Below are 11,330 nucleotides of genomic sequence, written 5' to 3'. Positions count from 1 at the left end.
GCGGTGACGGGGAGAGGCTAGGGGCTGTCGGTAAGTGGTGCCCCGGAGTTTGCTAGGCTCCGGGGGTTCGGCAGTTGGAGCCTCTATTGCCTTCTTAAGAAAGACGCGCTGGGTTCGAAAGGACCCACAGCGCTTAGAGACCCGTCTCTCCGTCTCTCTCCGTCTTTCTCTCCAACTTGGGCGGAAATCACCCAAGCCTTTTGTACGGCTAGCAAGCCAATAGCTAGCCACCACGTGTGCCTAAATTAAGACCGGCCAATAATGTGGCTCAAATCTCAATACAAATGGCGAGAAAACTCCTTTGCAGCGTGCATCACTAAATGCAAGAGTCATGCACAATGCAAAGAAGGCTACAGAACGGCGGGAAATACTTTTCTGCACGTGGGTTCTCCATAACAACAGAACACTCCGTTGTGCAAAAGAGCTCCACTTCGGTGGGAACATAATTTAGCGGTGCCGAAGTGCACACAATTAAAAAATCCACAACTTTGGGTTGTGACACCCGAGCCTTGCTTTTTACATCTAGCCCCAAAGAAATGAAAACAGTGAACCAAACTTGAATTAACTCCATTTGGTTATAAACTTTTGGATCATGATAACATGAATGATCCATTGCGTGTATCATATTTGGTGATGTAGAAAATGACCCTGATTATAAGATGACCCCCTAATAATGAGATTCTATATATGGGAAAATTGATAATTTTTTGTTATAATTTTCCAGCTATAGAATCTAATTATTGGAGCCTTGCCTTGAATTTGTCCCTTCCCACTGCTGCAGCAGGAAAAATAAATCTGGTGGGCTGAGTAGCCCCTTTACTCTCTGCTTCCCCCTAACTCTCTGTCCCATGGCAGCCCCTTCTCCACCTTCTTGCTGGCAGCTCCTGCTTGAGCATATGGAACTGAGGAGAACATTTGAAAGCAGTAACCTTGAAATTGAATAAGGCTGTAGCAATTTGCATGTGGTTCCCATACACTTAGTTCATTGGGCAGCAACAGCGGGACACAACCCGGGGGGGGGCAGTAGCCAAGTGCCACCAGTGGAGCCAATTTTAGGGGGAGGGGCACTAGCACTGTCTGTGCCACACTACCAGCTGGAGCACTCGGTGTCGGGGGGACGTCCCCCCCCTCCATGTCCCTCCTTATGCGCTGCTTATATCGCCCAGAATTGATGTATGTTGTCTTTTTTGAAACAGTTGCAAGTCTTAGCAGTGTCCATAAACACACTTTTGAGCAGCATTTTAGTGTACACTTATATGTAGTACAAACTTTGCATGATAGTAGTCCAAAGTCAAAGGCTTGTGATTTACCACATAGTTCACTGGGCTGAGCCCTACCAGATTCAACAGCATTTCTAGCCATGGTGACCCCATGGCTCAGGACTGCTCGGTATGTATGTGGTACCCTCCACAAAGGATCTATGAGCTACTTAGCACCTGGTATGACTGGGACTGGGAGTTCTTGTCATGGATCCAGTTTGTATACAGATGAGGTGTGGGGTAACCTGGTCGAGCTTCACCTCATGAAGGTTGGGGCCACACTAATCATATGCACCAGACTTTGAGAGGGAGCAACAGAGGGCTTGTGGGTGATCTGTTTGGGGCCCTGTCGGCTGATGTGGGCACTACCGCATATCTTATTTGGATAGGCCACACCAGGGATAGGCAATGTTTTTGGCCAGAGTGCCAAAAAAACCAGAGTACTGGCATGCCAGAAAAACAAAACTGGGGTTGGGGGACATGCTGCATATTAATATTGTTAATAATCATAAACATTGCTTTTTTTTATTTACAGTAAATACCAGGTTTTCTAAAAATTTGAAACCTGGTGACAATAACGGAAACTTCATATACTACCTTTGTTTTTGTGTATTTTATTTTTGTTAAGCATGTTGTGATGAGAGAGAGTTAAAAAATGACAGGGAAGAGAAAGAGGAAAAAAGGGTGAGAACACACACACACACACACACACACACACAGGTGCAGTGTTCCTGGCAAGGGGCAGTGCCAGCCTTATCCTGGTGGGGGGCTGGGCTGGGGCTGGGCTCAGAGTGGGCGGGAGTCGGGGGGGCTCAGCTGTGTGGGGTGGGTGGGTGGTGGTGGGGATGGAGCCTCCCAGCCCAGCCGAGCCCAGCTCCACCACCGGGAAGAGGCTGGTGCTGCCCCTGCTCCAGAGCCCTGGCATCAGCTCCATACAGTGGGCGGCTGTAGGCATACCTTGGAGCGGGTGGTAGGAGAGGGGCCTGAGACATTGCAACCCTGGCTCTGGGTAGCTGCTGCCAGCCATGGAGCCTGGGCTGCTTGCAGTAGGGCTTGCAGCCTCTCAGACACCTGCTGGGAGCAGCCTGGGCTTCATGGCTGGGGGCAGCTGCCCGGGGCCCAGGCTGGCAGTGGTATGCCGAGCAAAGTGGCCTCACATACCATGCTCTGGCATGCATGCCGAGAATTGCCAATCTCTGGGCTACACTAACCTCTCCTTGCAGTAGCTTCTCATCTGCATGTTTGCCCAGTAAGGGCCATGTATTTTATAGTTGTGCTCTGCGTTGGCTGCACTTAATTGAATAGTTGATTTCCCTTACTGAGCCCTGGCTGTTTTTGGAAGCAGTTTATTGATGGATAGTGTATTTAGTGAGATTTCCTTGTACACGATTATAAGATGAGGAGCTTTTTTCCCTATGCTGGTTGGGGGAAAGAACCTCATCTTGTATTCAAGTAAATGCAGTCATTTTTCCTTACTTTGTGCATTAATTCCAATTGAAAACTAGCGTATATATTCTTTTGATAACGTTGATATCCTGTGACTATTGACACTATCTCCCACAACATTCTCATTTAATAAACTAAAGAAATACAGATCAGATGAAAATACTGTAAGGTGGATACATAGGTGGTTGGATCATCATGCTCAGCAAGGAGTCATCAATGGCTCAATGTCTAGTTTGGAGGAAGTATCAAGTGGGGTTTTCCAGGAGCCTGTCCCAGATCCAGTATTGTTCAGCATCTTTAATGATTTGGATGATGGGATTGAGTCCGTGCTTAGCAAATTTTTGGATGACATCAAGTTGGGTAAAGTAACTGACACCCTGGAAGGCAGGGGTAGGATTCAGAATGACCTGAATAAACTGGGAAAATGGTCTGCAGTCAATCGGTTGAGATTCAACAAGTCCAAGTCCTGCATTTTGGATGGAATAATTGCATGCACAAAATACAGACTGCAAGACTTCACCCTTGAAGGGTTACAGTAGACCATAAGCTGAATATGAGTTAACAGCGTGCTTTTGTTGCCAAAATAGACAACAGCATACTGGATTGTATTAGAGGGGTGTCGCTTGCAAATTAAGGTAAGTGACTCACTCTGTTCAGCACTTGTGAGGCCTCATTTGGAGTACTGTGCCCAGTTTGGGGCTCCACACTTCATGAAGACCGGACAGATTGGAAGGAGTCCAGTACAGTGACCAAAATGATTTGGGGCCTGGGAAACAAGACTTATGAGGACATGCTCAAAAAAGTAAGATTGTGTAGTTTGGAGAAGAGAAGACTGAAGGGGTTTTTGGTAACAGTCTTCATATACCTGGAAGGTGATTATAAAGAGGATGGGGAATAAACTGTTATGTTCACATAGCAGGTTGGTGTAGGAGCAATAGCCTCAGACTGCAGTACAGAGGAAATTTGGGTTGAAATCAGGAAGTTTCCTCATTATGAGGGTGGTCAATCACTGTAACAGGCTACTTATAGATATTGTGGAATCTCCATCCTTGAAAATTTTCAAGAGCAGTTTCTTCTTTCATATGGCTGACTTGGACCAACAATTATAAGTGCAATTTAAGATTAGTTAAACAGTCTAATGCTCTTGAGGAAAGGGAATGTATCTCTGCAATGTCACCATCAAATTTGTATAGAGTGCATAGTGTTGTTATGTGGTTCATAGTTTGATCTGGATTGCCACAGTCGCATCTTGCAGCACTCCTAATAGACCATTTGTGCATCAAGTTACTGCAGTGGCCATGCCTGGTTCAGATCCAGTTTAGAGCCTTCCATGTTTTCCATGGAAGGTCAAAACCAGGAGTCTTTATTGTTGGGTCGGAAATTAGATGTTTACTCCGAATGGTGTTTCATGCCATGCTTTCCTCTAAGGTGCTGCACTGTTTTGTTCTACAAGGGGTTCTACACATGTCAACAAAGGTTTCTGGAAATCAAGCAGTGAGCTGGGAGGTTCTTTAAATATCTATGGATGGGGAGGTCTTGGTTGTCATTCATGTGGACAACCTCTCTGTATGTTGCTTTGTTGTGGCAAATGTCTGGAGCAGTAATATCGGCCAGCACTGGTTACCATTGAATCGGTGTAGATTTCAAGGTTCTGGTGATGGTATGCAGGAAACTTGAACAGGTTGGAGAGATGCTTGGCTGGGATGGCGTAGTTGGGGGGAGATCCTGACTTGAGCAGGGAACTGGAGTAGATGACTTTGAGGTCACTTCAGCCCTAATTTCCCGTGATCCAGTTGGAACCAGTAATCTCATAAACATTGACAGATATGTGAGTGGTGCATTACCCAAATGTTTGTCTCGATATAGAATAATAGCGACTAATATTGATTAGTTTCTGCTATGAATATTTACAAAAAAAGCAACATATTTTGCAAACCATCAGCAATGTGTTTGAGCAACTGCAATAGCTATAATGATTCATGGTTTTTCTCTCATATGCCATATGTTTAGCCTACAGCATGTGTAGTAACACATACCGAGATGTACCCCTAGGACTGGGGGCTGATTAGACACATACTCCCCGTTTCATGAAAGCTTTTAAATGACATTTTATCCAGTGAGGGGTGTTGGGTAAAAGGCAAGTTCATTGAATGCAGGAGACAGAAAATAAAGAGAAGAGTTTTGAATTCCACCAGTTTGCTTCCCTTGATTTTTTTAAAATTTTTTTTAAAATAAAAAAAATAAATGAATGAGTGCTAAGCACATGCATCTAACAACAGAATTTATTCATGTAGAATACACATCAAGGAGGATTTTTGCGTCTTTAATTTGTATGTACATTTCTTGGGATCCCCTGTGGTCCAGGATACCTTGCATACTGTTACTGAAGCTCCTCTTTAAATGTGTCCATTTGGTTTCAAAATGTCACTTTCTCAGGCAGCTGTAGCTGTTTTTTCATGCTGTATAATTTTTATCATTACATTACCCGATACGGCTACAGTCTCCCAGACCTTCCAATTGTTCATATCTGCCAAAAAGTGAATACACATTAAATGAGACCTTTATACTTTCAGCATAAGAAAACTTTTGTGCAGTGTATATAATATGAATGAAATTGGTTTTTATCAAATTTGTTTTAGTTTGGTTAAGAAGAAAACATCTATTCCTGCTACCTTAAATACAAGTATGAGCAGTTTTGTTGGTCCTTCCAAACTTCACATGCGACTCTGGGATTTGCTGTATCATTTCCTTGGGGTGTATAGTGGAATGGTGGATTTCTAAAATGGAAAGCTGAATTGTAGGAAAAACCCCTCCTGGACGGGGGATGTAGATCTCTAGTTTGACTGAAGCCAAAAAAATATTGCCTGTTTTGCATTTGGCTTGGAAAGTGAATTCTAATGAAGGGGAAATGGATGGCAGTGTGTCCCATTAGAGTCTCACTGGGGACTGATGTGGTTTGAGAGCCAAGAATTGTTGATAAGTTCAGAGAAATAGGTCTCAAACATTTCTCTGCCTGATAACTGAAGGGTTTATTTTCTTAGTTAATCTCAATGTTAACATGCTGGTTTTGCTACCACTACTTGCACTGAGTAGTAACTTACTTTGGCTTGTTCTGTATGCCCATACAGATGAGTTTAAGAGACTTTGCAGACATGCTTTTGGTGGGTTTAGAGATGGGCAGGTAGCGAATTAATGTAATGTTGACTCTAGTCTTATAATATACCAGGCAGCCCTGCTGTGCCAAGGTACTGGGGGCTTGCACTGCTTCAGGGGTAGGGCTGGTGCAAGGTTCCAGCAGAGAGGTGTGATCAACCTGGAGCTAGGGCCAGGGGGGAAACTTGGAGACAAATTGTGCCTTTGCAAATCACAATGACTTCCTGACCATTTCTTGGGGGCAGTGCAGCTATGTACATCCCAGATTGTGTGGATTTTGGTAAAGTTGTGAAATAGTGTAGTTCCACTCAAATCAAAGGGCCTACTTGTAGGGTAAAAATCAGGCCATAAAGTCACATAGTTACTGCACCTGGATTTTGTACGGGCCGCCTCCCGATCCCGTCCATGTCGCCATGTGTGAGCCGGGAGCGATATGCGGACCCGTCTTTGCGCACGCAGGCTGTGGCCAGCAGCCCGGGCACGTGGGGTCAGAGGAGACTGTGCGGCGGCAAGGCACCTTCGGGCTAGAATTAGTCACAGAGGCGTAGTGGTTGATTTAAAGATTGTTTACTTACACCGAAGATGGTCGCGGTGCAGGCAGGAAAACTTGCTTGAGTTGCGGTTACAGACAGGAAAGAAGAGAGGCGGACAAGAGTTCTAAACTCGCGAACTCTAGCCCAATCCGGCTGAAGGCTCTAAACTGCGAGCCCGTCGTGTCAACCGAAGAAAGTACTCATACAAAAGAGCTCTGAATAGACTCACACGAAGTTTGCTAGGCTCCGTGGAACTTGTGCTCTGAGGTAGTCTGGTCGTCTGAACAACTATGTCAGTTGTTCCAGCTGGCAAGAAATAGACTCACACGAAGTTTGCTAGGCTCCGTGGGTCCTCTTTTTGCGCGCAGGGAGGGATACGTCTAGGAATCTATCGGCGACGGGGAGAGGCTAGAGGCTGGTCAGACCTCTGTTGCCTGCTTGAAATGCGCTGGGTCCAGGAGTCCTCCAACTTGGGCGGAAACCACTCAAGCCTTTTATACAGCTAGCAAGCCAATCGCTAGCCGCCACGTGTGAATAATTTAGAACTGGCCAATGGTGGGGCACAAATTAGAATACGAATGGCGGGAACTCTTTGCAACGAGCATTTCTGTGCTGCAACAAAGAAATGCACCCTGGAAAGAAAGCTACTGGTGGCGGGAATTCTTTTGCACCGGGGTTCTCTTCTGCAGCAGAAAACTCCACCGTGCAAAGAAGCTGCAATTTAGCGGGAACAATTTAGCAGTGCCGAAGCACACAAAAACAAAAATCACACCCTTTGGGTTGTGACAGATTTATCCATAGTTTGCATTGTGTCTGTTACCTGTACATACTGGTGTAGCTCCATTTCTGGCATGTTAGATTAACCAGGGAGAGAGCTTTTCAGAAGCAAGATGAAACAGTCAACCCTTAATATAATTTGTTCTGCCTTTGAGACATGCTGTATTAAAGAGGGAGGAGCTACAGGGAAGAGTCATCTGCTCCTATCTTCAAGAGATGATGAGAGTAGAGGACTGTTGTAGCATAAAATAACAATTTAAAAGTAACTCTTCAAAAATTGTTTTACAGTGGGGTAGAGTTAGCCATAACAAGGTACATTATCCATGATTTCTTTTGGTTGAAAGATATTCTAGCATAATTGCCAGAGTCCTACCCTTGTGCCAGTATTGAATTGTTCTTTTTTTCTTTCCAGGATGAAAAGAACCAAGTCTTAACAACAAACATTTGGTTACAAATGGTAAGTTTTGAAATAATCTTTTTTATGGCCTTCAAATGTATGTGTACAAATACTTTCAAATTTAAGGGGTGCACCCTCACATTGCTTCACTCATAGGGAGTTCTAAGAGATGTGTTATCACATTGGAAGGATTTATAAAGTCATTGGAAGTGTTTCACTCATCTGAAACTCAAGATTACATTGGTCTTCTGAAAGTGTCAATATTTGGGATTCCTGTACAGTAGCTACAGCTGCATGTCACTACACATTACAACAAATCCAGCACCTTTTCTTAAATACTTTTGGAAGTGAAGGAATGCAAAATATAATTTCATATATTTATTTCCATATTTTACTAACCCTCCAGATGGTACTTTTATAGAGGGTGGGCTTATCCTAAAGTAGTTATTTATTCCTGTGATCTGCTGCCATCGCTCTGACTGAGGACATCAGCCTGTCTGTGTTTTGTTCCGTTTTCAACCTGTATCCATAAAGAACTGTGGGGGGGTTTTAATCTGATGGCCATGGCTACAAGTGCTATTACTTGCTGTGTTCTTTGTTTTAAAACATAGTGCAGCTTCAAAGGCAACTATAAAAAGAAAAAGCATTCTTTAAGGTTAAATTTCAAAATTCTCTACCTGTACTGCCCGAAGTAGGCTGTTGAGCATGTTTGTCTACCTGATTGTTTTCCAGTTGAAAGGTAGAGTATATATGAAAAAAATTGTAGCCATATTTTTAACATGGATTCATTTTTTAACAGAATGGTCGAGCTCGGCATTTGTCACTGAATTCTAGATTTTGTGCTTGTGTCATTTAATGACTGAAATGAGAAATTCTAAATGACACCGGTGCTGAATCTGGCTTCGTATAATCTAATTCTTGACACTGTCATGGGGACAAAAGTGCTAATAGGTTTCACTCCCATTTTTACAGTGCAGTCATATAATAGGATTTTCAAAGAGCCATGTGAGGGTTGTCCATTCCAGTTTATTTTGATCTGACTTGTAGTGCTTTCTGTTAGCTAGGCATTAATGACTGTCATTCTAAGTTAGCCAGCTGAAGCAGGATAATGGGACATGGTCTTAGCTGAAAGAGCAGACAGGATGAAGGTTGACTGAAAGCAAGGAGAATTTTCCACATACTTTGGCACTTTTACTTCCAGCTTACATCACGTCTTTTAAAATTTTTATTTTGAAACAATAATACATAATCCTTATTTGTTTCAGCCACACAGCTTGTGGGAACCATCTTTGCATATAGCATGCTATAACTGGTACTGTAACTAGCCCTCCTTTGTGCTCTATAGATTAAAGGCAGGCTAGATAAGAGAGGAAGATTGCAGCTTGGCTTTTAGTATGGAAGATTGTGTTATTTGGGGGAGACCTAGCACTCTAAGCAGAGCTCCCTGTCAGAGGGAGCCACATGACTGTTCCCTCTTATTCTCCTGCCTAGTCATATGGGTTCCTAATGGTGCTATATCCATAGGTAAGTGCTTCCTTTGAATGGAGTGAAGGTCAGTAGCTTTCCCTCCACCTTGTAGCAGAGGGGAGAGGGACTTGACTTTCTCTTCATCCCATCTGTAATAGGGAAACATCTGGTTGGACTAAGTCACATTTATGGAATGGTCTTACTGCTGACCGTAGTTTTACTGTTACAGCTGGGCTGCTTTAGTAGAAATTTTACTCCTCTCTTTTTTTAATCAAAATGATAAACTCTTTCAGTTTAAACATTTTCTGTCTTTGTCATTTTGCTGTAGCTTTTATGAAATGCCTCTCCCCCTCACAGACCTTAGGGAGCAAATGAAAGATTATTTTGGTGACCTACAGAGGATAGCATGGCTGTTCCATCTATTCACATAGAAATGCTGACAGGGAGGAAGCAGTCAGTGCATACTGTTTACAGACAAGTTTTACAATAAGATTAAAACTGTCAAACATAATATGTTTTCAGTGCTGAGTTTCAATGACAGCAGTCACTCTGATTTCTAAGCACAGATTAAAAGACAACAATTCATTCTCCGGCAGCTATCATTTTTCTGTTCCCTCCCCTGTTCCTTATCTTTGAGTTCTCTTCTACAGGAAGTCCTGATTTTATTGCATTTTCAGATTTGTATCTTTTGATTTATTTGTCTTTGTATTCACTTCATCTGCAATAGGGAAGATACCAGTAGTGAGATCAGTTGATTTAATCATATCTCTGTCTGCTGCTCAAGGCCAATGTACAGATTTTAAAGACTATGGAATATGGGTAAAAGCAGTTAAAATGTAAGCCTTTGTTTATGGGTAATCTGTTTATATTGGTCAGGTTCAAAGACCATTGTAATCAGTGGTTGTCTTATTATAATACTATCTTGTTTTCAATAAAAGTCATCCTTTTTTACTTCACTTTATTGTCCAGTTGCACTGAAATCTTCTTACATTTCTGCTTACAAGTACAGATATATATCAAATATCTTATATGTTTTATCCATCATCCAAATATCTATTTGCTAAATTAGTTTTGCAGGTAGAGAGTGGGAATATAAACCAGGAATTTACATGAACAACTTTTGTTCATGGGCAGTCTTCCTGAAGATCCCCACCCTCCTCCTGACCATGGAGACAGTCCAGCAATAGTCCTGTATATGCTATGGGTTCCAGCAGGGACCTAAACTGGCCACATGGCTGCAGTCTCACAGAAGTGATCTTAAACCTCTCCTTTGTTGTTCCCTGACCTCATCTGCCTTAAATCTTTCTTGGCTGCAGTAGAAAAGTAACTGCAGAGTTTAAAAAAAAAAATGTATGTCTAACTTCTGTGTGTACTTTGTGATAAACATGCCTTGGCTGGCTGTGCACAAAACTGCATGTGTTAGCTTGAACCTGTGACCCAGTTAAAGTAAGAAATTCTGAGGGTTTTTTCCCCCCCTAGTTTGGACTTCATTTTAATGTGTAGATTATTTAATGGATTGTTTTTTGTTCCATTTACCATCATATCCTGTTTATTAGGCCCGTGCGAAGTGGCTGGTATTCGCTTTGGATTCAGATTTGGCTGATTTGGGGGACAGTGATTCGAATCACTGTCCTGAATTGATTCGGCCGAATCAGCCAAGCCCGGCCCATCCCCCGCCCTTTGGACTTCATTTTAATGTGTAGATTATTTAATGGATTGTTTTTTGTTCCATTTACCATCATATCCTGTTTATTAGGCCCGTGCGAAGTGGCTGGTATTCGCTTTGGATTCAGATTTGGCTGATTTGGGGGACAGTGATTCGAATCACTGTCCTGAATTGATTCGGCCGAATCAGCCAAGCCCGGCCCATCCCCCGCCCCTCTGCCAGCCTGGCAATGGCTGCCCCGCCTGCCCTAGGTCCCGGCACTTGTTAAAAAATAGCTCCGATGCTCACTGGATGCTGCCAGGTGGGGGGTGATCCCTGCTGCCCCTGAAGCCCCGAGGCCACTGCAGGAGTGGAGAGTCCTGGGGCTTTTCTTGGGTTTTTTTCCTTAAAGGGCCAGAGCTGGCCTGGGTGGGGCACCCATTGGAGGGCTGGGGGAGTGAGGGAGGGTCGGGGGGCTTGTGGCAGAGTCCCCCATGCAGCATGGGGCAGTGGGGGGCAGCAGGGATCACCCCCCACCTGGTAGCACCTGGTGAGCACCGGGGTTTTGTTTTGTTTTGTTTTTTTTAAAGTACTGAGCTGGGGCGGGCAGGGCAGCCATGGAGGGGCTGGGGGGCAGGGGGGGTGGCCGGGGA

The 11,330-nt window shown here is 43.8% G+C and overlaps 1 protein-coding gene across 1 annotated transcript in view; it reads left to right on the top strand.

Annotated features, from left to right (window-relative positions):
• CHRNA7 (cholinergic receptor nicotinic alpha 7 subunit) overlaps window positions 1-11,330 on the top strand; it is a 119,354-nt gene that overhangs the window by 64,184 nt on the left and 43,840 nt on the right. Inside the window, exon 4 of the mRNA XM_025202823.1 lies at window positions 7,581-7,625. Within this exon, the coding sequence (XP_025058608.1) occupies window positions 7,581-7,625 (45 nt within the window). The remainder of the gene's footprint in view (window positions 1-7,580; window positions 7,626-11,330) is intronic.

The sequence above is a fragment of the Alligator sinensis genome, unplaced genomic scaffold (genome assembly GCF_000455745.1).
Source record: "Alligator sinensis unplaced genomic scaffold, ASM45574v1 scaffold1018_1, whole genome shotgun sequence".
Lineage (NCBI taxonomy): Eukaryota > Metazoa > Chordata > Crocodylia > Alligatoridae > Alligator > Alligator sinensis.
Note: the sequence above shows the minus strand (reverse complement) of the source record. Positions and strands in the feature narration are given on the sequence as shown.